Below are 25,119 nucleotides of genomic sequence, written 5' to 3'. Positions count from 1 at the left end.
GTCCATATAAACGGGAAGGCACGTGTAGGTGACTGCAAGGTTAGGGCAAGCTCTTGCAGGATGGGGTGGCGGGCCATGTTTGTGGGTCAAGAGAAGAGACTAAGGGACATATCCCCAATGCTGACGTCTCTTGCCCACCCCAAGCCAGGCACTGCTGTGGGCTGATGGCAGAAGGGGAAACCCCATGCACACAACTGTCAGCCCTCCACGGTGCCGACTTTTGTCTGCTTTGGATCAGCGGCTGCAGGAGAACAGAACCTGTCCTCATAACTGTCTTTCAAGCATCGACGACGTCTAATTCAAGCCAGTCGGAAACATGTGTGTGCGTGTGCCACCAGGAAAGGACTCAGCAAGAATGAAAGACGCACAACTAGACCGTAGGTGAAAAAGTAAACCTCACGGGTGTTACTTGGGCCAGCTTTTCCCAAGACCCGATGGCCATCATTCATTCATTCAACAAACACTATAGCACCATCTTGGCTGTGCTTTTCTTGTCACGCCCCCGGCTTCTCGTGCAGTCTCGACAACCAGAATAGGCCCACTCGACAAACAAAGCAATGGGTACATGACTAATTGCTGTGTCCCATCCTCCCTTACGAAATCCTGAACAGAAACTCTGGATAAGTATTGGTCTTTTCACACAGGGCCTGATCTGATTTTGTGAGTGGTCTGAGCTTCATAGCTTAGCAAATAGCAACATCCACCATCACCACCATCACCACCGTCACCACCATCGCCCGCCACCATCGCCACCATCAGAATCTGAATCCCATGTGACGAGACAACAGAGCTGTCACGTGGGCTCCTGAGAGGACACTGTGGCCTGAAAGGACCTACCCTTCTCTTCATCCCAGCAAGACAGTGATCTGACTGATGTTTTTTTGGGCAGAGAGATGGAGCGTCCTTGGTGGCCTAGAAACAAGGAAAAGGGGAGATCGAATTTCCTCGTGAGACAGGCTCCGCGTGTCCTTTTAACAAATTGGTCTGGTTGGAGCCTCTTACGTGGTGCTCAGTGCAGTTTCAGTTCCTGTAGCCTCATTTGCTGAGCTGTCACTCTGCGGCTCCTTGGGAATCAAGTAATGAGAAGTGACCTGAATGTTGAATCTTTCTCTGCTTTCCCTTCCCTTCAACAAGCACCCGGCTTCTCGCTGGAGGAACATACTGTTCTGAGCAAGTGTGGGCTTAAAAATATTCACTTCTGTCACTTTGCCCTTCTGGGAAAAACAACAGGGCTGAGGACGCGGCATCTCTGGTTACGGCCTTCTGGGAAACAAGACGCTCGCTTGGCCCCTTCGACTGATTTGGAAAGAATGACCCAAGCCATGCAGTGTGCTTCTGAGACACTCAACTGAGGCACAGGTCACAGAACGGCTCCGACAAAGCTGTTCTGGGAAAACACGCGAGGACAACGTGTTGGGGGAGAAAATTAAGACCCGTGGTGTTTATTTAAATCAGACGTGATCGTGCTCCACTGGCCCAAAGACACAAGTGTTCTCAGAGCCACAGCGGATGTCATGCCTGGGTCCCCTGGGGCAGCAACAGAAAAGCAACTTTGTCAGTAAGTTCTGTGCTGCTGGGGCTGACGGTTTGTTTGGTCCCAGAAATGGCACCTGGCAGGGAATTCTGAGCACAGTCAGAGCCTGAGACCCAGACCTTAGGGAACCTGGGAGGATGGACCAGATGACAGCTGGGGGCTCCACAGGTTCAAATAAGTATTGAAGTGGATGGATGCCATCAGCTTGTCAAGGTGATACGGCCAGGTGTCTGTCCAGGTGCATGGAAGCTGGTCAGGGAAAGCCAGGCAGGAAAACTTCAGAAATCAAAGCAGAAAGACTTTTGCCATTTGGATGAGCCGTCCATCCACCCTCCCATCCATCCATCCATCCATCCATCCATCCATCCATCCATCCATCCATCCATCATCCACCTACCCAACCACCCACCCATCCATGCAACACGCATCATGGTGTCAGGAACTTCCACAGTCTTGGGGACACAAAGACAGAAAGATACGGTCCAGTCAGTAGAACTGCAGGCTCCTAGTCAGGGTTGCAACTCCAGGAAGAAAGAATTTGGAGACACAGGAAAGGGAGACGGGCCTGAGCTCAGTAACTCAGAGGCAGCCATGTCTCACTTTAGACCGACGGACCAGAAAGGGCAGGATGGACAATGCAGGACTCAGCTCCACATCTGGCGAGAAGCAGCGAGGCACCCTGTTCCCAGGCAGGCGAGTGACAGTGGGAACACAGTCCTACCGTCTCCACAGAGGCGCTGGCACCAGGAGGGCTTTCTCATGGGGCAGCTTTAACGCTCCCTCGCTCAAATCCTGCTCGATCTAGGAACTGCCATGGGAATGAGCCTCTGAGGGGAGAAGTGGGACGCGGGGCGTCGGGGCACATTTGGGTAAAGATGAGGGCAGGGACGGAGACAATGAAACGCAAAGGTGACAACGAAAGGTAAGACCGAGAGGCGAGTGGGCCCTGAAGTGGAGGCTGGAATGAGTGGAGCGTTTGCACTGGTGAAGGGCACAGAACAAGCTCCCAGGCAGACGGACGTTAGGAAGCAGACAGCAACCGCTATGGATGAGGGTCTTTTTCGGGGAACAATTTGGAACTGCAGAGCAGCAGCAAGACGCACAGCGGGTCACGGTGGACAGGCGATCTGCGGAAGCCTGAGGACAGAGGCCGGTGACAGACGGGCAGAGGGGTGAGAGATGGGTCTTCTGCCTCACGTGAATTCCAGTGGGGAGAGACGAAGTGGGCACAGCGGTTGGGAGAACTTTGCTGTAATTCGGCTTTGCGAACGGCCGCTCACAGTGGAAGGGTGACAACAGAGAAAGGAAGGAACAAGAGCGATTTTGAAAAAAAGGGGACACGTCATTCACGAACGTTGCAAGCTCGCTCCCTCCAAACAGGTGGTGGTGGCATTTTATCATTTGTTTCCTCGGAAGAAATGACGGTGTTCCCGTGACCGAGGACACGGACAGAAGACATGGGTCATGGGACGAGGGGTCGATGCCATAATTGAAATTACCGTGTGGACAGGAGAGACACCTCACTGAGAAAATGAGACCTGTCCCCAAAGAGGCGTCCGAGGGACATTCGGACTTTGAGAGACAAGTGCCCCCTTTGCAATCCCGCCTCAGCCTGTGACCGGGCAACAGAGCGCACGCAGCCAGTTATTTCTGAGGAGCTGCGTGCCCGTTTAGTCATGGAGCACAAAGAATGGCGTGTCTCTAACAGAACGTCCAAATGTGTGAGGTGACGTCAAGCACGGGAGGAACGAGCTGGCGAGAGGGGCGGTGGCATTGGAGACACAGGTCTCGCTTCTAATGATGGTGAAGACACGTCAAGTTGGGCCTTGGGCTGTTAGGGCACCGTCTCCACGTTCTAACACCCGCTGACTTAACAGACAACCAAGAGCTGCTATCGGCGAACACTGTTAGAGGTGGAAAAGTGGAGGAAACGGGCCTGAATTTCCATTCCCATCAGTGTGGGACGAAGGGGGACAGAGCACATTGAGCTGTTTCTTACGCAGCAGTGAGAGTCTGAAGGGGCTTTCTGTCGCTGCAGGAAAGGAGGACAGAAACAGTCTTCCGATCGGCTGAGGTGCAGGTGGGAGCATGTCTCTGGCACGTGCACCTGAGAACTGTCTAGTTCAAGATATAACTCCCCCTCCGGCCCTGCCAGAGTGAGAACAATGAAACCCACACCCGCGTCTCACCGAGTGGACACAACCCGCCAGTGACTGAATACAAAGCCGGGCCCGTCGATAGCTGCTTCGCTGAAGAGTTGGGGAAGCCCCCAAATTCCAACGAAGATGCCCAGGTCCGCTCGCCTGGAGGCAGATGGCGTTGGAACTGTGGCCTCATTCGTGAGATTCCACGTAATCACATTATTCGGAGTGTGGGGGGGAGGAAAAGAAGAAGAAGGGACACTAGTATATACGAGGTCGGACAGTGAAGGTCGCGAACTTGTGGCAATACTGCTTCTCACCTTTTCTGATATCAGAGAGATTATTCACTATGAATTTGTACCAACTGGACAAACATTAACCAAGTTTACTATTTGGAAGTGCTGAAAAGGCTGCATGAAAAAGTGAGACAACCTGAACTTTTCACCAACAATTCATGGCTCTTGCATCACGACAATGCACCAGCTCACACAGCACTGTCTGTGAGGGAGTTTTTAGCCAGTAAACAAATAACTGTATTGGAACACCCTCCCTACTCACCTGATCTGGCCCCCAGTGACTTCTTTCTTTACCGAAGAGAAAGGAAATATTGAAAGGAAGACATTTTGATGCCATTCAGGACATCAAGGGTAATATGATGACAGCTCTGATGGCCACTCCAGAAAAAGAGTTCCAACATTGCTCTGAAGGGTGGACTAGGCACTGGCGTCAGTGCACAGCTTCCCAAGGGGAGTCCTTCGAAGGTGACCCTAGTGACATTCAGCAGTGAGGGATGTAGCACTTTTTCTAGGGTGAGTTCCCGACCTTATTTGTCAGACCTCCTGTACGGGGCTGTCACCGTCCAGGCCACCCCCACCCCTGCCTTCACCCCAGGGCAGGTACCAGACAAGGGGGGCAACCCCCGCCCCCTACAACCTGCTGAAAGGATTCCCACTGGATGGTCCTAAGTGCGCTCACCCTGCCTCACCCGTTCCTCCCCGTGGAGCCCACAGTAAACAGTCTTGCCCATGTCGCTCCTTCCTCTGCGTCTGCTGACCCACGTGGTGCTGCCCGGGGCCCCGGGTGACATGCGAGCTCCTCTTGGGGGCTGTGGAGAACCAGCGCTCTCTTCTCGCCATCTCTATTGCGGTAAAATTGATCAATTAAAAGCCTGTATATAGTGACAGTGTACGCGTTGATGTTTCGGTACGCATAAAACACACACGGTGACGTCGTCGTCACCGCCAGGGTAACTGCCAGATACCCCTCATGTCACTTAGCCACCAACTTCTTTTTCTCGCTTGTGGTGAGAATGCTTTTAAGATCCACCGTCGCAGCCCATTTTCAGTAAAACGACCCAGTCCTGAGAAGTCGTCCCAGGACCGGGGCCTCCTGTGCAAACCACCTTCTCCGTGGCAGCCGTCTCCCGATTCGCTGGGCATCACGCAACCTGAGTGATCACAGAAGCTACATTTTAAAAGCCATCCTCGGCCTGACATGCCTGCTCAGAGCATCGTGAAGTCGTGTCGGAAGCAGACGGTATCGTCCTGATGACATCGCCTGTCATCTGCCATCAGGGTTCACCCGGGAGCCATCTGCTCTGAGCAGCTGCCGATGTCACTCACTGTCAGTCACTCTGGACAACACAGCGACTTTCCACTGTCAGAAAATTCACACACGGCCCCGTGGCTGCCGTTTACCGCAGTGTTCTCAGAACCAGGAGATGCAAAGTGCCCCCAAAGCGCCTACTTCTGTAGACGTGACTCGTGATGTATTATTTCTGTTTTGTTTGAAACAGAATGGCCATGCATTCACAGTGGCCACATACTAATTAGCAGGGAGATTTGCCATTTGGGCGGCTCTTTGCATCCATAGCCGCTGCAGACACTTCTCACCCTCCTCCCCCGGTCACCACCTCCCTTCCATCAGGGACCTACAACCTTCCCCCGAGGGCCCTTTGTCTGCATGGTCTGTGTCACGCTCCCCTCTCCTCCATCAGCTCAGTGCTAGGGACGTTCTTTCCTACAGCAGGTATAGGTTTTAAAATGCACATTCTCAGCTCTGAGTGTTGGAACTGGTCCGCTCGGGAAAGCTTTTGGCAGAGGGCTGCTGTGGGAACCCTGCCCTGTTACCGAAGGGGGTCATCCATGCAAACAGCTCTGGGCACCTCTCCGTGCCCGCTCAACACGCCCTGGCCCGGCCATGCCACCCGGGCTCTGGCCCCACAGGGGTGCCTTGCATTCAGGCGGTGCTGGAAGGTCTCACGAGCGCAATTTATTGAGCAACAACACATGTCAATGACTAAAGGCAGGGCGCGGAGAGTAAACTGAGGAAAGGTGACCTGTGTCAGAGAGCTTGGTCTCCTCGGGCAGTCACCAAGTGTGACAGGCTAAATGCTGTCCCTCTAAAATTCCTATGTTGAAACCCTCACCCCCAGGACCTCAGGATGGGACTGTGTTTACAGATGAGTCTGTAAAGAGGGGACTAAGGTGAAATGAGGTCACTAGGGTGGGCCCTGATCCAACAGGACTGTGTCCTTATCAGAGGAGATGAGGACACAGACACACACAGAGGGACGGCCACGTGAGGACACGGGGAGCAGACGGCCGTCCACACGCCCAGGAGAGAGGCCTCGTGGGGGGCGACCAGCCTGCCCAGACCTTGACATCACACATCTAGTCTCCGTAATTGAGAGAAAATAAATTTATGTTGTGGAAGCCGCCTGGTCTGTGGTCCCATATCACGGAAGCTCTACCAAAGTCATACGCCCATCAAGGGCTATGGAACAAGACGTGTCACCTACCACGGCCGAGAGAGGAGGGAGAAGGTGTCAGACAGGCTCCCACTTACAGGAAGCACCATGGTTACCAGTTTTCACAGCATGGAAGTCGTAACCCTTCCCCTTCTTGCTGGGCGAACACGGGGCTTCCACCAGGGGCCCCGGGCCAGCTTGTCTGCTCCTCGTAGCTTTCCACACTCCTCCCAAGGAGGGACCCACAGCTCATCTCAGCGACGAGGATGAAGGACCCTATGGCCACGGGCCGTAGAGCATGTGGGACGGCTCAGGGCCTGGCATCCCTCTGCTTCCGTCTGCTCAGCCTCCACATGGCCCCCAGCCTGGGTGGGACTCGGCGCTCCTGCCTGGTGGGGGACACAGAGGGGCCTGGTGGGTCTGCCGCTCAGAGCGGTGGCAGGAGGGCTCCCTGTGACGCCAGGTCCCAGCTGGGACAGGCTCCCGTATAGATCCCAGTTGCCATCCGAAGGCCATTCAAACACAGAGGACAAAAGCCATCATGGCGTTGGGGGTGAGGGGGACAGGGGGGTTGTTTAATGCATCAATTGTTCCAGTGTTTCAAGAAGAAAGGTGCTGGGAGCTAGATAAGTGAGGACGGTGGCACGGCAGTGTGAAAATATACTTAAAGCCACTGGTGAAGGTGATACATTTTACGTCCTGCTATTTTAGCACCATAAAAAAAAAAAAATAATAATAAAAAGAAGGAGAAGTGTTTAAAAAGTCAGACAGGTTCCAAGTCAGAATGGCTAGAGGAAGAAAGGAAAGACGGCTGTGGACCACGCTGGAGACATTGCTGCTTTCAGCTCAGACCTTCTCGAGGCGACAGTGTATCTGCCCAGAATGCAGCAAGCTAAGACGCAGCCGTGACACACACAGGACAAACGCACAGAACAAAAGCACATTATGCAAACGTCCACGATTGGTTTCCACCGGGCGCCATGCTGCAGTATGACCTTGTAGAGACATATGACATCCAACTTAGGATGCGAAAACAGCTCAGCTCGTGTTTCCCAGCTGGTGAGGCAGAGCCTGGGCATACGAACGGTCCACAGGACTGCTTTCATTTCATCAAGATCAATAGCCTTTTACAAAAGAATCGCTGTGCATAAGTGCTGTTTGTGCCTTTCTCTTTGACCTTCACACACAGCAACAAAATGAGGTGGGTGTTTTCACCCCCATTTTATGCGAGCTGGTATTCAAACTCAGGAATGTCTCATTCTGCGATGCCAGAGCCGCATGACGGGGCCACAGGGAAAATTAAATGGGCATTTAAGTCTCGACAATGAATGCAGGGGACAATTCCTCTGTCACTTTCCTCAGTGTCTGTTACCTGACAGCAGCTTGATGGCCTTAGGAAATGAGCTGTGAATGCACCTGTTAAGGACAGAGAGCTGTGGGAGGGAAGGTACCATTCGGCAGACTCTGCCCTGCTGTCCTGGTCCCTTCCTAATGAATGCAGATGTCACAGCTCAGACGGCAGAAGCCCCAGGCAGTGGATTGAGCAGCCACAAAACCAATGTGCTGCCGTGTGCAGAGGGAATTTCTGGATACACTCTGCCTTCTCAGCCACTGCCTCAGATGAAAGGCTGCGCTGTTGGCTGCTGATTTTTGAAACCAGAACAGGATAAAATACTTTTACCCAATGCTTTCCATCTCACAGAATACGGTAGGCATTTCTTACGGGCATCATTTCTCGGGTTTATGCTCCATGACGCTGAGAATCTGAGCTAGTCACCGGCAGCTTGAAAGTCTCCATTTGCTGGTCCACATGGTGATCACAACAGTGGTGATGGTGGTGATGGTGATGGTGGTGATGGTGGTGGTGATGGTGGTGGTGATGGTGATGGTGGTGGTGATGGTGGTGGTGATGGTGATGGTGGTGATGGTGGTGACAGTGGTGGTGATGGTGATGGTGGTGATGGTGATGATGGTGGTGGTGATGATGGTGGTGATGGTGACGGTGGTGATGGTGATGGTGGTGGTCACGGTGATGGTGGTGGTGATGGTGGTGATGGTGACGATGGTGACGGTGGTGATGGTGGTGATGGTGATGGTGGTGGTCATGGTGATGGTGGTGGTGATGGTGGTGGTGATGGTGGTGATGGTGGTGACGGTGATGGTGGTGATGGTGACGGTGGTGATGGTGATGGTGGTGGTCACGGTGATGGTGGTGGTGATGGTGGTGATGGTGACGATGGTGACGGTGGTGATGGTGATGGTCACGGTGATGGTGGTGGTGATGGTGGTGATGGTGACAATGGTGACGGTGGTGATGGTGGTGATGGTGATGGTGGTGGTGATGGTGGTGGTGGTGGTGATGGTGGTGATGGTGATGGTGGTGGTCACGGTGATGGTGGTGGTGATGGTGGTGGTGATGGTGACGATGGTGACGGTGGTGATGGTGGTGATGGTGATGGTGGTGATGGTGATGGTGGTGGTGGTGGTGATGGTGGTGACGGTGGTGACGGTGATGGTGGTGATGGTGACGATGGTGACGGTGGTGATGGTGATGGTGGTGGTCACGGTGATGGTGGTGGTGATGGTGGTGGTGATGGTGGTGATGGTGACGATGGTGACGGTGGTGACGGTGATGGTGGTGGTCACGGTGATGGTGGTGGTGATGGTGGTGGTGATGATGATGGTGGTGATGATGGTGGTGATGATGGTGATGGTGACGGTGATGGTGATGATGGTGGTGTTGATGGTGCTGGTAATTATGACAATGGCTGCTGACAGATTTGGATCCCTTACTATATATGTGACTCTCACAAACCTAAGAGTTCTGCATCCTTTATTTCATAACTTTATCCTGTCAATAAGAGCAAGTTCAACCATCCTATGTAATCCTATAATCGGTACCCCATGCCTAGCACTCAGGATCCTTCAACCCTCACCTATGTTTTCTTTGTCCTGTAGTCTGAGCACCTTCTCCATGTATAATTATTACATAAAATTGTAACTATTATGTTTATTGTTCACTGTCTCCTGCTCGTCATCAGCACAATGGGGACAAGAGTCTTTCGCTGTTTGGTTCATGGGTGGTTCCCATGTGGCATATATTAGATGCTCAACAAACTCGGGATGACGTGAATCTTTACGAAACTCTTGAAGTACCAAGGAGGTGGTAAAGTTATACTTCCCATGTAGCAGATAAGGAAACAATGATAAAGAGTCAGCAATGCTAAAAAGGCAACGTAAGAATTGGAGCCCACACCCTCAGTCCTCTGTGTGCTCTTCACACATTTGTCTCAGAAGCTGGTGGAGTATGGGATTCGGTGGTTATGATGGTTTGAGGATTAACACACTTTCTACCCACATTTCAGGGTTAAATACAAGTCAGAAGCCCAACCTTAAACTGCACTGTCTAGACCCACAGGACCACCAACGGCGACTGATGAGAGGGGCTCCTGTCACAGTGGACAAGGATCGAGTAGGAAGCCAGGGCCGTACTGCAAACGTGAAGGTGCCTTACTTCCCAGTCGCACACATACATGCACACACTCACTCACACACACTCACACACACACAGACTCACACTCGCACATATACACTCACCACTCTCTCACACACACTCACCCACTGACACACTCACACACACGTACTCACACACACACATTCACTCACTCCACACACACTCACACACACTGAGTCACACACACAAACACACACCCTCACACAAACTCAGTCACACACACACACTGATACGTATACACTCACACACTCACTCAAAAACACACAAACACACACACTCACACAGTCACACACACCTACACACACTCAGTCACACATACACACACGCTCAGTCACACACAAACACACACACACACGGAAAACACCAATGGACATTTTTGAAAAGATGTTCAATATCATTAATCATTAGGGAATAAAATATGAATAAAGCGCACGATGAGATGCCACCTCACAGACACACACACACCAGGATGGTTTTGGTTAATCAGATGGATAATGGCATGTGTCAGAGGGTGTGGAGACGAGAATCATCACACATTGCTGGCACACATGTAAAAACAATACAGCCACGTGGGAACACAGCTTGGCGGTGCCACAACACGTTCATCATGGAAATACCATCTGACTTAGCAATTCTACTCCTAGGCACGTACCCCAAAGACGTGACACCTGGTGGTCTCTTTTTTTTTCAATTACAGTTGACATTCAATATTATTTTATATTGGTTTAAGGTGTAGAACATAGTGGTCAGACATTTATATAATTTAAGAAGTGATATTCCCCGATAAGTCTAGTCCGCACCTGGCACCATCCACAGTTATCACCATATTATTGACTATATCCCTTGTGCTGTATTTACATCCTGGTGACTATTTTGTAACTGCCAGTTTGCACATTTTTGTCACACTGGGTAGGGGAAGCTACTAACATGTGGCAGATGGAGACCAGTGATGTAACTCAACGTCCCACAGGTCACAGGACGCCCTACATCAGAGAATCAGCCCGAAACAAATGTAAGTATTATATACGAGGTTCAGAGGTCTGCCTTAGCATGACAGATCCTGTCTGTCTGTATCTATCTTATCAATCTATCTATCTATCTATCTATTTATCTATCGATGATCATCTATGCACATCTACTGCCTATGACAGTAGTTAGCAACTGAGCAAGGCTCTGCCCCCCCCACCCCAGGGGACACTTGGCATGTCTGGAACATTTTTGGTGGTCACACTGGAGACCCGGCTTCGCAGGTCAGCTTGCAGGACCATCAGTTACGAATGACGTCCTCAGCACAGCCCCAGGACCACGGTCTGGTGGCATGGCTCCTCCGTGCCCGCGGCCCGGGGCTCAGCCCCAGCACCACTTGGGAGGAAGGTCTGACGTCTCCCTGCACGAGTACGTCATTTCCAAGGGTTTGGCAGAAATCCTGTTGCAGCTGATCTTAAACAGGGAGGGATGGGAAATGGAGGACCAAGGCGGGGAGCCTGGATATGACTGACGAGGAAAGGGGAGACCTGCTCAGCAAGGGACGGGGAGACCACAGGGGAGGGATGGCACCAAGACCCGTTCTCACCGACAGGCTTCTTGGTGGGCTCTACTTGCAGGGAGTTTGCTCTGGCCTTTCCGTCGTTGGGTTCATTTCCACACGGTTCCCTATGAATGGACAGCAAGAGCTCAGGAGATCATAAGACGCGTCCCGTGAGAGGGGACATGTGCTGTTCACTGTCCATCCCCAGCCTGTACAGGACACGGGCACAGGGACACGTGGGAGCTGTTTGGGTGTCCTGTGGCTGCCGCTGTAACAAATCTCCCAACCCAAGTGCCTGCACACACACAAACGCGTTCTCCTGCAGCCCTGGAGGTCCGAGCGTGACGTGGGTCTCGCTGTGCGCTGGGCAGGGCGGCGTCCTTCTCTGCCCAGGGCCTCCTGTGGGGCTCAGGGGCACGAGTCCACGTTTCATTTCTGGTCTGGACCACAGGGGTCACTCACTCGGAATTCTAATGGGCTCTCCAGCTCTGCAGTTTTCCGCTCTAATGCATACAGCTGTAAGTGCTTTGGACAATTTAGTATGTTGGGTGTCCTGCACGGCTCACTTGGTGATTCTGGAGATGTTTTTGGTTCTCACAATGGAGAGCAGGGCTGAGGCTGAGAAACCCTGACTTAGCACAGAAATCCTTTCTTCTTTTTCCTTCCTTCCTTCCTCCTTTCTACCCTCCCTCCCTTCCTAGCTAATATGTCTATCTATTAAATCTAATCTACCTTACCTATCAGTTTATCAATCTATCTAGCTATCCATCTTTCTAATAACTATCTATCATCTATCTATCTATCTATCTATCTATCTATCTATCTATCTATCTATCTATGTATCTATATGTATCTATGCACATGTATCCATCCATCCATCCATCCATCCATCCATCCATTATCCATCCATCCATCATCCATCCATCCATCCATCATATATATGGCACTGATTTGCAGCCAGAGACAACTTTACTTCCCAGGGGACAGCTGATGATGCCTGGAGACCCTTTTTGGTGTCACACTGGGGAGGGGGTGCTCTTGGCATCTGGTGGGTGGAGACCAGGGACACTGCCCAACGTCCCCCAGGGCCCAGGACGCCCCACATCACAGACTGAATGTACCCCACACATCACTGCTGTCCAGGGGGAGGGTACCTGGGTAGTGAATGACATCATCCCATGTAACTCACACTTTCGTAGATTCTCCTGAAACAAATTTGTGAAACACCTTCAGTCATGGCACCGGGCCACTTGCTTGTTTACTGTCATAACCTCGTGCTGGCGATTTGTAAACCGCAGAGACACGTCCCTTTCCTGGTTTGGCACATTGGTTCCCCCCTCACTTATTTTGCGAACAGAGTCGCCACTCGATTTGCCTGGTGGTGCCGGTGGTGGACACTGTCATGGGGCAGGTATTCTGCGTATGTAACTTAACCATGAGCTGGTTTCCCTAGCACCCAAGGCACATCCTGAAAGCAGGTCCTGGGCTTTTGGCAGCTTCTCTCCAGCCATGGGAGGGTGCCCTGTCATTTGTGCTCTGCCCCTAGGGACCCTCCAACCCTCGCCAATCGACGGTCGCATTTCCCTCTGCGTTGAGACTTCACGAAAACTCCGTGGGAAGAATTTCAAAGATGTGTGGAAAACGCTGGGACCCAATTGAACCGATTCATTTCTGTTTTGAAGGTTGCTGGGGAGTCTGTCTTCACGTCTCCCCCCTTTTCCTCCAGACGGAGGGAGGCAGAGTTTCCAAATGAAGCAGGACGTCTGCTGGAAGGGAGCACTGAATGTGCCCGCCTGTCAAGGGTGTCTGAAGGGCAGAGGAAGAACGTGACACCTTGGCAGCCCTTTGTGTTCAGATCTATGGCCCGGCTACGAGCGGTGGTGGACGCTAAACACTGCTACTTGGAGAGGGAGCCGGTCGCCTTCAACCAGGGGCAGTTCTGGGATTACACTGCCCAGAGGTTTCTCTCCGTAAACCGGGGTGAAAATCAGTGCCATTGGAAGGCACGTGAGACCTGGAAGAGGGCGTGCTACGTTTTTCTTCCCAGGACCCAACTGTACGTGCAAATGAATGTTTTGATGGGACTTTGTGTTTGAAAAGCCAGATGTGCCTCCTTGGTGCATATCCTGAAAGCCCCGTTTGAAGCGTCGAGCATGGAAACGCCGTGCATGGAGATGGGGTCTGTAGGGTCCAGTGGGCAGGGACCTGGGAGCCCAGAGGGGGCTGCAAAGCCCCTGTCACCTTTCTGTCCTTCTGCTTCCCGTTGGCAGGTTGTACAGGCGGGTCTGTGCAATGATGTTGGAAACCTCTTGGCATATGAAACAGGGGGGAGTAGGGGGAAGCCATGTCCCCACTTCTTGGGACCCGGCCTGTTCTGAAAAGGCAACTAACACCTGTATTATTTTTTATCAGACTGAACCAAGAGACACATGAGCTGGAGGGCTGGTCCGTCTCTGTGACAAGCACTGAGCTTGGGGCGGGGGGAGGGGGAGAGTTGGGCGTACACCCCGTTCTTGGAAAGTCAGGATGGTCTTGGCAGCTCGCGGATTCGTCAGCGGACGGAGCCAACGTGATAATTACCGGCCTGGCCATCTCTGCAAACACGAGCTTGCCCTGCTGCAAATCACTGCTCAGAAAAGCTGCCCCAAGGGGTGAATTCCTTGTGCAATCTGAACGTGACGGACTTAGGAGAGGAAGTGAGCACTGAGCAGTTCAGTCCAGGTGAAAGCAGCCCCCGTGAGGAGCCGGTGTGTGTGTGTGTGTGTTGGAGGTGTTGTGGGGGGAGAAGAAAGGCCTAGCCAGCCGTGAAGGGGCTTTGTGTCCTCCTCACGACGCATTATTTTACTGACGTGAGAGTCACATAACCTAACATTAGCCACTCAAGTACACAGTCCAGTGGCATTTATCATGCTCCCAATGTTGTGTGACCATCACCTCTGTCTAGTTCCAAGACAAGTCATCACCCCATAAAGAGACCCTGTCCCCAGTCAAGTGGTCACTCCCCTCCCCTCCCCCAGCCCCTGGTAGCCGCTAGTCCACTTCCTGTCTCTTCTGGATACTTTGTAGCAATGGGATGTTACCACACATGAACTCTCACGCATGGCTTCCTTCCTGTATGATGTTTTGTGGTTTGGTTTTTGTTTTTTCAATTTAATTCGGGAATATTGGGGGACAGTGTGTTTCTCCAGGGCCCATCAGCTCCAAGTCGTTGTCCTTCAGTCTAGTGGTGGAGGGTGCAGCTCAGCTCCAAGTCCACTCGCTGTTTTCCATCTTTAGTTGCAGGGGGTGCAGCCCACCATCCCATGCGGGAATTGAACCGGCAACCTTGTTGTTCAGAGCTCGTGCTCTAACCAACTGAGCTAACCGGCCGCCCTGTATGATGTCTTGGAGGTCCGTCCATGGTGTGGCGTGTAGCAGCCCCTCCTTCCTTTTTCATGGCCACATAATATTCCACTGTAGGGGCGCGTGTTAACATGTTTCTAAGGCCCCCTTTCCTCTCCTAAGACGAAGTGACAGAGGCGATCCCTACAGACACATTTAGTAATCACAGATAACGTCCGCAGAATGCAATTTATAATACAGTGTCCTGCACGTGACCACGTCAGGGCTCAGGCCACCCTCTGGAGACAATGAAGAGGTAAGGGGTCTGTCCGTGAATGCTGGATCCCCAGGGAGATGCCGGCTGCAGACAGAGGCGGCCCCAGGCGTGCTATTCTGGTAACTCAAATGCCATCAGCTGCCACCTGCATTTCCCAAAACGCTGAACAAGCTCCCTGAGGACAATCTATTCATGGATAGGTCACTGGCCTGGAAAACTCAGTCTCGGGCACTTATGGATGAACAGAGTATGGTTCTAGGTGTCAGCTAATGACAAAGAGGTCTCTTGCCTATGTGGCAGGCACTGAGCAGTCACAGGGGTGTGGCGACGCTGTACACATCCCGTGCTTTGTGACACGGCTAACACGCTGGCCTCTACCCACAAAGTGCCAGGGGGAGGTGTCCCCACCTTTCCATATACCCCGCAGACAACCGCCATCGCTGACAGCACCCTGTGACCTCGGGAAGGGAGGCCAAGTGAATCGACGTGCGTGACTCGGACGGAACTCACCACGGCAGCAGGACTCACGTAGGAAAGACCCTTTGCAGCCTTTCAGGTCCACCCTCTGCTCTGAGTCTTAGAACCATAAGAAGGCCCGTCGAGCAGACGGGATGACACCGTTACACCTAGTTATGCAGCTGGCGAGAGACATTTCATGGTGCATGTGTGGATCGAAACCATACACGTAAAACACACACGCTTTGGACCTGTCACTCATACCTCCATAAAACTAAAACAATAAAATAAATAAAGTGAATATTCTCCTCCCTAAAAAAAAAAACCAAACAAACATGGTCTTCTCAAGTTCCCACGCTACCCTTTTTTCCCCCAGGATATTCTGAATGAAAGTTTTGCACGGCACCCACACACGTGGCCCCACGGTGGAGGACGCATCCCACGGGGTCTTTGAAGGAGAAGACACAGAGGTCCTGGGTGAATTAGAAAACATGGGCTTCTTAATATGTTGCCGGACACACCCCAGTAAAATGACTATTTTCAGTCCTACGTATTTGGAGATTTAAAAGTACCCTTTGAAGAAACCATGAGCTAGAGAGTAGAGAGAGAACCAAGGACTATACTCCACATCTTACAAGATGTACCCAAGGGACGGGACAGAAATGAGGAACACGGAAGGTTACGACTAGAAATATAAAAACCGCAAAATAGAGGCGCACGCCATCTTTGGTACGTGTGTACCATGCCCTCTAGCTGTCCCGGGCTCTCCTCTCCTCCTGGGAGACAGCCAGGTCTCATGTCCTCTTAGCCAAGACGACAGGCCCCCATGTCCCATGTTCATGATATAGACACACACAATGTGGTTGGCGTCTCGACAAAAGGAGCTCAAACTGAGACGTGTCCTGCGCAGACCAACCTGTGCAGCACCAATGTTCCCTATTGGAAGTTCTCTGATGGCACACAGAGGGACGGCCCCAAATTCCAGGGTGAGGACCTGTCATCTCCGGGGGCCATCAATCCATCCACAACAGGCCCCAGCTCCTGGAGGACAAGCCGTTCGCCACTCTGAGCTGAGTGGTTCCTCAGAGCTGGCTGTGTACTCATGGTCAACACACACTTGCTGAACAAGTGAGTGAATGAAGGGTTGGGTGAGAGAGTGAGGTGGTCCCTCCCACTGCAGGACCTGAACAAAACTGACTGATGTCACACGAGGGGGACACACAAGAGCTGACTGACTGACAAGCCACACACATCATAGGTACAAGTATTGGATCAGTCTCACCCGGGGGTGAAAATCCTTCCATTCTGGGACACGGAGGCTGCCTCAGGTGCATGGGACATCGAGGACAGGTGCAAACCCAGGGTCCCCAGTGCCCGTCATGCTGCGAATTTAGCCTTACGTGCTCTCTGTAGAAGCTGGGAAGTGTCTCTGAGCTCCAGGAAGGTCTGATCAGGTGTCGAGGGGCACACGCCAACTTCTCAGAACCATGGTGTCTCTCTCCCAGCGACAAGCGATAACATAGGGCTGGCTGTCACGCAGCAAGGGGGGGGTTCCACCTGAGGCCAGGGTCCTCCAAGATGCCACTTGCTCTCAGAGCCTGTCTGCCCACCCTGGGGGTTGTGGCATCTGTCAGGTGTCAGCACGCGTGGTGGTCTCTCAGAGATGGAGGACGTCGGCTTGGCCGGGACCCTTCCTGTCACCCCCGCCTGAGCCTGTACTTGGGACCATCTTTGGCATGAGTGTACCATGGCCTCTAGCTGCCTCGGGCTCTCCAATGATGTGCAAACGCTGCAAGGTCGGGGGCTTCCCAGAAGTCAAGACGGTGGTTTCTGGTACCTAGCCCTGGCCGTCTGGAGATACCAGGCGCGTCTCCATCTTGGTTTAATATGGAGTCACTCTTGTCCCACAAACATGTGAGTCCGGGCTCTAGGGCTTAGCAGAACCTCCAGGAAGTGTGAGGAGGTGCCCGTGTCCGGGACTGGAAGCTGGCTCAACAAGAGGATGGGTTAAGAGTGCTCCATAAACGCTGCTGCCCAGAGGAACGAAACCTGGAAATGAGTTGTCAGCACAGGCTCCCCAGTGAGAGCCAGACCCACCGGCCTTACAGGACCTTCAAGGAACACCTTCGGCATCTCTGATTAGATGCACTTTTGTTTAGAGCTACCACCAGACAAGCGCCATGTCTCGGGAGCAGGAGATGGAAGGAAGCCCACTTGGGATTGTCTCACGTACCCCACACCTGAGCCGCTGCAATCAGAGCCCGTTAAGTAACACTCTGTTCCAGAAGGACGGCTGATGGTGAAATTGCTTAAGGTGGCTGCTCCGTCCATGTGAGAACCATTCAGCAGCAAGTGGCAAAGCATCTGCTCCCTCCCGCGTCTGCTGCACAAGCCACACTGCAACAGCTATGGGTTGGGATCCCAATGGATGTATTGGGTCATGGTGGGATTTTGGCCAATTCAGGGAATGGACAGTTAGCTGACCAGTGGTCAGTGGTCTCGAAATTCATGGTGTTGAACAGCAGGATACATACGGGGTCGTTGCAGGAGTATTTTAAAGGCCCATCGTTCCATGCTGTAAACTGGAACTCCGGTATCCGTCCCCAGAAACAGGATTGAGCCTTCCTTGCCTGGCTGGTGGGTAAGGAAGGCTGGGCCTGATGCCAAGGGAAGTGCCCACAGAACAGCCTGAAATGGTGAAAATAAGTACGAGCTTCCTGGAACAAATAACTATCAATCTGTTGGTGGCTGAAAACGACAGGAATCCATCGAGTCCCAGCTCTGCAGACCAGGAGTCTGCCATCAAGGTGTCCAAGCAACACACTCCCTCTGGGGGTCTCAGGGACAGTCTCTCCTGCCTCTGCCAGCTCCTGGGGGTTTACGGCCTGTGACTGAAGATACAGAAGGATAAATGAGGAAACCAATAGGCTCGGCAATAACCTTGCTCTTGTCCTAAAACAACCATGGTGACTAGTACCCAGCATCTGCCCGTGTCCCTGTCCTAGAGTGTCCATGGTGAGAGGTGTCCTGGCCCCTATTGTCCCACAGACCCCATGGTGAGTGGAGTCCTGGCCCCTCTTTGTCCCACAGACCCCATGGTGAGAGGTGTCCTGGCCCCATTGTCCCACAGACCCCATGGTGAGTGGTGTCCTGGCCCCATTGTCCCACAGACCCCATGGTGAGAGGTGTCCTGGCCCCATTGTCCCACAGACCCCATGGTGAGTGGTGTCCTGGCCCTATTGTCCCACAGACCCCATGGTGAGTGGAGTCCTGGCCCCTCTTTGTCCCACAGACTCCATGGTGAGTGGAGTCCTGGCCCCTTCCTCTACCATCTCGCACACAATCTCCTAAGGGTCAGGTACATATATGTGAATCATGGGCTGAGGCCCTGTTTGCACCTGCTAAGGCTGGAAGGAGCAGCTGTGGATGGGCCCCCCCCCCCCGCAAGGTTGGTGGGGTGGAAGCTGGGTGGTCACAGCAGCCTTGATCCCCGGCTGAGTAAGGCTGTGTCTCTTTGGTGGGACGCTCGCGTCAATGCCAGGTCTCCAGAATGATGAGGAGAGACGGAGAACCACGACAGGGACCCTCATAGCCCCAGGGTCCCCACACTGGACGGTGTCTTGAAAGTGCCCGTGTCACATGGGACGTTTCTCCCCGAGCTGCCTGGCCACTCTGTGCTAAGCAAGGAAACCACAGGATTTAATTTTTCATGGCACCTGGGACAATTTGACACTTGGGGATTTAAGGCTTAGGCCGAACTGCTCAGAATTACACTCTTTAGCAAGTTGATTTCCCACAGAAGCAGGGCTTTCACCAGGAGACTCTTGGGGACAGGTCACCGACGGCAGGCGAGTGTGACACATGGGGCCATGAGATCCTTCATAGACCTGCGTGTGCTTGGCTGAGGGCCAGGCCTCCCGTCATGGCCACTATCGTGAGAAGACCTCCTGGGTCACGTCTAGGATACCGGTCATTGAGCAACTTCTGGCCCACAGCTGTCGTTGCAGCTTGAGGTCATACGTGACCTTGAGCGACTTGGTTTCTTTCTCGTTGTAAAGGTAGCGGCCGCCCACTCCTTCCAGCTCTGGGGTGACTGCTGCATAGACAGACGTCCAGGCTCCTTCATCCGGGGTCTGTGGGGAGAAGAAAGTATGACGAAGCTGTGAAAGCAGAGCACCGCGTTGTCAAACGTCACCCCCGGAGACAGTGGGCCCGACACCACACCATCCCTGGGACCCAACACTCCTGCAGAAAGCTGGGACGAGCAGCCTCGCCCAGGCACAGAGTCACAGCCCCGTGGCTGCTGGGCTGCTTTCCATCCCCGTCCACAGGGACACACACCCACGGGGGTCGGATTGCCCCATTGGGGGTCACCCACTTTGAGACGCAGATGCACGTCAAGTGCCTTGATGCAAATATTCAGTCAATGATTATAAAAACCGAGATGCTTTATTCATTGGCTGGGAGCACACACGTCCTCAGCATCTGGGCTCTGGAGGCCTCCCTGTGTGTTAGGGGAAACATGGGGTGCACAAAGCTTCTGGTTTTGAGGAAGTGAGGCGAGTTTTGATGGGGCATGAACACAGGCTTAGGAAAAGTCAAGTTCAAAGAGAAGCTCGAAAGGCAGAGATCTGTGAAGATGGAAGGCAGCCAGCCGTGTTGGGACGTGGCCCTTGAGAGTGGCCAGTGGGACCAAGAATCGGTGGGTGTGTAACAAGCAGGACACACTCAAGGGACCATAAATCGTGGGAACCCAAGGGTCGTCATGGCAACCACTCAATACCCAGAAACCAACAGCGTTTCCTCTTATCGTCTTAGCACTGTCATGAGGACTTGAGAGGGGCTTATCTCCTGGAATAAACTTGCAAATCCGCTCATCTCACCCAACCTTGGACCTTCTGCTGTGCCTCTAAGACTATATCATCACAGGACGACGGGTGACTTCTGCAGGGAGGCCACAACCCAACGCTGACATTTTCTCGATGACGACGAGCCCAAATTGTCATTGCCCATGTCACCCGGGCATTTACACTCAAAGACGAGGGAACCTCCCAGCGTCCTTGACACCACAGCTGCGTGGGACGCGTGCACAAGCGTGAGGTCAGTGAGAAAAGCACCTCGTCCCCTTCCAGGCAGGGTAGCGAGCCGCCCACAACACTGAACGCGAGTGCGGTGGGAAATCGCCAAGGGAAGCTCAGGTAAACCTCTCCTTTCACAGCGCAGGGGGGCCCCCCAAGGCAGCGAGAGTCAGCTCTCCTAGCGGGGGGACGTGGCTGGTAAGCAGAAGCTGGGGCCTCTGGGAATGTGCCGGGAGGAGGAGCTGAGGGTTCGCAGCCGTCTGGAGAGGGGAAGATGCACGTGATGGGAAACCCCGGGTTCCCGTGGGTGGGGTGGGGTTAAGGGTGACACCAGCGGGGGAGGAGGTGGTCATGACGCCGACTCTGCCTTTTGGGGACAGGCCATTCATGTCACTGTAGCAAGACGTTCATCTGTACAGGATTCAGTGAGGGTTTTTCCCCCTTCGGATGTATAAGTGACACATATCCGTGTGTAATAACGGAAGCTGTATGGTGTGTGCACGCGATACACGTGTACTCGGCAAGAGGCTGGTGGAGACTCCTCGTAAGTGCTAATAATGATTTTCTCAGCTCTTCTTGGTTGTAAGTCTCAGCTTTTAAACACACTGGGGTGATACTTCCCACCCTCCCCAAATCCTAATGCTTACGAGATCCATCAATGTGGAACCAGCGGTTTCTCACGTCCCACTTCTTTGTACAGTCTTTTCTGATGTAGTCAACAGATAAAACTGGTTCCGTTAACCGTCATCTGATGTCGCCTCGCAAGTGCCAAGCACCAATCGGTGCCATTAGGAGAAGACTCACTCTACTTGGGATTCCAGTTTTACGATAAAGGACACAGAGCGGGAACCCACAGGGAAGCAGCCTCGGGCACACAGATAGGGGGCGTCACCCGCCCTGCACATTATTCTGTGCCCCCACCAGGACGTTCCCCCCGGGGATGAGTGCCTGGACATTTACTGGGGCTTCACTGTGAAGCCGTGATTTAGTCGTTGGTCAAATGATCAAACTCCATCTCCAGCCCGCCTTCCTCCCGAAGGTCCGGTGGGCTCCCCAGTTCACAGGAACCAACTCCGCATTTGTGAGGCGTCCGAAGTTCCTACCCCTTTATATTTCATGCTGCAAACGCATCATTAAATTAGCCCCCGGAATACGTTTGTTTCCCAATTCGCTCGTCCGTCACCACTGCAGCCCACACCCCTCTGCCAGGGCGACGGGATGCTGCAAAATTCTACCTGACGACGGCGTTTCTGGGGGAAGCTCACTCCTGTGCCCACACAACAGACCCACGTGCCCACACACTTATGTGCATGCACACACACGTGCAGAGACTCACGTGCACACACATATACCCATGTGCACGACAGATGCCAGGTTAAATAAAAAGCCACCACGATCACTGCCAACCCTCTCAAACCCTTGTGCCCCCAATGAAGGTGGAGGAAATGCGATTTCATTGCTAATCTTTAATCCTAAGTGTTTTGACAGCTCATGAGAAAAGGTGGTGTCGCACACTTATTCTTCTTTCCTCTTCCATCTGACGTCACCAGCCTAATTACCGCCCATCAGAGCAATGACACAGCATGCCTGTGTGAACGGAGGACGTCTGGATAAATGCTGAGAGGCACGCGCGCGTGTCAGCATGCCTACACACGCAGAACAAGCCCGAGCCTGCGAACCCCACTTCCTTAGGCCTCTGCTCCCTCCCCCGGAAATCGGGAATCGCAGAACGAGCTTTCCCCACATGTTATCACGAGCAACGAATGAAGTCGTAGGAGTGAAAAGCTCTCGGCAGGTGGAGGAAACACGACTGCAGAACATAGATACTAAGTAAGACCGGGGTGACGGTGAGTATTACGGGCCAGGCGTGGGAGCCCCGACACACCCGTTTTACAGGGACGGATCCGAGGCTCAGAGATGGTTGGTCGTGTGTCCACGGTGGGAAGCAGTTGAAGGTCATACCAAGGGCAGCAGCACCCGGGTCAATATCCTCGGCCATAGCACACGCTGCCTTCTCGCAGAGGCTGGGCTGTGCACACAGAGAGTGGGTTTGGGGAGACTTCCACAACCAGGAAACGCGTCACGCAGGAAGACAGCCACTGTAGCTGTGTCACCAAGAATGCTTTTTGTACTTTTAAAGGATTATTTTCCACAAAAAGGGAGCCAGAGAAAAGAAAAGCATATGGCGAAGAGACCCGACGAGACTGCAAAGTCTGAACTGTCTCCTATCTCGTCAACCTCAAGCGCAGATCGATGAACCAGCAGATGGGGACCACCTGTCCCTGTGGGGCTGTCATCAGCAGCTGCTGTCCCCAAATTGTCAGAACCGTGACGTGAGTTTCCCGGTGCCACGTGCTGGGAAATGAGCCCAGAGGACCAGCCTGGCCTGTCTGACGCTTCAAACCTGTGGATGTTAAAACAGGGCAAAGTCACCTTACGATGGGGCCTTGGCAACTCTGTGTCCCAAAAAGCTCGTTTTCCAGCTGGGACAAATGGGTACAAGATGTCTGAACGGCCACCGTGCCCTGGCCCCGTCCTTCCTGTGGCATGCCATCTGACTCGGCTCCACACGCCACCTGGGACGTACGTCTTACCAGCCGGCCTCACAAAGGAAGCCGCTGAAGGCAACAACTTGCCAACGACACAAGGAGACTGTCCTGAGAGTGGAAATGCAGAGACAGGGGGTGGGTGAGTCTAGCAAGTAGTCACAGACATGCTGGCTTAAGACGGCACAGATTTATGTCACCTACTGGTGAGAGGCCTTTCAGAGTGACAGGTCACAAGCGTTTATCTGAGATCCATGAGAATAGCTACTCGGGAAGCCCTGACTCAGGCAGAAGCCCACACAGTGTTCCGATGGGGACACAAAGGCCAGAGATATTTATGACAAAAGGGAGGGGACAGTGACATCACAGAAGGAAGGTGTTGCTATTGGTGCAGATAAGGTGACACAGGGACGCTGATGCTAAACAGTGTTTTTAATTTTCAGCCCAGAGTCATCCGTCTTGGAGTCATGACACCTGCTTTCTTGTTGTCTTTGCAAACAGCTCTTTGGGACAGCAGGTTGCTAAGGCCCCGTCCTGAGGTGACTTTGTCCTGTTTTCACATCCACAGGTTTGAGGCATCAGACATACCAGGCTGGTCCTCTGGGGTGGCTCCATTTTAAAGTGGTTCCGTTTCTATTATTTTTCGTAACACTCGGGGAAATTGCTAACTTTTAAGTATTGTCTTTATTTGGTTGCATTCATAGTTTGCAACATTTTTTCCAAGCCCTACTCACAAAAGAAACAAAGCAACCTCAAAACCTCACAAAACCCATCAGGAATAAATGGAATGCATCGCAAATGTATGGGCATTTACTGAGACTTATCAGACACCTCTGGAAGCATTACAATTCTGAGCAGCATGTCTAAAGTCGGTGTTTATCACCCACACCACATGCAATTCTCCCACCCAAGCAGTGTCCTCGACACAGACAGCCCAGGGTAACCACGATGAGGGGTCAGACCACAGAGTCTAGACACGCAGGCTTGGGTTTGAACTAAGTGATTCAATGGCTGTGGTTGTCACGTGGCTACAGCCAAAGATTAGAAAGCATGCCATCATGCCCTGAGGACCCACCTGGAAAGCACGTTCCAGGAAAAGTGTTCTAAAGTACGCGTTGCTTGAGGTAAGAGAGACCTGTAGCTAGTCAAGTGCAAAGCAAGGAGAGCTTAAACAGTAAGAGTGGTCACAAGATGTGTAGTTCCCACCTTGTGCTTGAAAGATAACGTCACACATGCACAATTACGGGACATTTTGCAGAACCTTGGTGCCATCACCTGGTTAGATCGCCCGGCCAGAGTGACAAAGGCTCCAGACAAAATGACGTGAGGAACTAAATTAATCAGAGGAAAGGAAACACAGGGACTAACCAACCAGCTTCGCCCACGACCCTTAACCTCTAAGCCTCCATCTCTGCCTTTAAAAACCCTCCATTAAAAACCAGTGGGGAGTTCAGATTATTGCCCTTGCCAATAAATGGCTCTAGTTTCCCCACCACAGAACTCGGTGCTCAGCGTTTGGTTTTGCTGTGTGTCCTGTGGGTGGACCCCCCTGCTCAGGGCCGGCCTGCAATTCCACTCCGTTCTCACACAGCCCACCCAGAGACAGGGGGCGTCAGACCCCACAGGTGAAGGGCTCGGTCCCACAAGACTGTCCCCTGCCTTCACACGTCAGTCGCAAGCTCAGGTTGTCACCTGCGCTTCTGACCATCTGCCTACAAATCAGAGGGTCCCACGACCCCCCTACTTGGGTTTGATTAATTTGCTGGAGCGGCTCACAGAACTCAGGAAAACAGGTCACTCACTAGATCAGCGGTGTATTATGAGAGAATACAGCTCAGGCACAGGCAGGTGGAAGAGATGCACAGGGCACAGACCTCCACGTCCTTGCCAGGCGAGCCAGTCTCCCCAGATCTCCACGTGTCACCAACCCGGGAGCTCTGTGAACCCCGTCCTTTTGCGTTTTCATGGTGGCTTC

General features: G+C 52.8%; 1 protein-coding gene across 1 annotated transcript in view; it reads right to left on the bottom strand.

Moving 5' to 3' along the window:
• Positions 1-19,198: 19,198 nt before the first annotated feature.
• Positions 19,199-25,119, bottom strand: part of DHRSX (dehydrogenase/reductase X-linked) — a 95,793-nt gene continuing 89,872 nt past the window's right edge. Inside the window, exon 7 of the mRNA XM_074324076.1 lies at positions 19,199-19,653. Within this exon, the coding sequence (XP_074180177.1) occupies positions 19,450-19,653 (204 nt within the window). The 3' untranslated portion in view covers positions 19,199-19,449. The remainder of the gene's footprint in view (positions 19,654-25,119) is intronic.

Source organism: Rhinolophus sinicus, chromosome X, assembly GCF_036562045.2.
Source record: "Rhinolophus sinicus isolate RSC01 chromosome X, ASM3656204v1, whole genome shotgun sequence".
NCBI lineage: Eukaryota > Metazoa > Chordata > Mammalia > Chiroptera > Rhinolophidae > Rhinolophus > Rhinolophus sinicus.
Note: the sequence above shows the minus strand (reverse complement) of the source record. Positions and strands in the feature narration are given on the sequence as shown.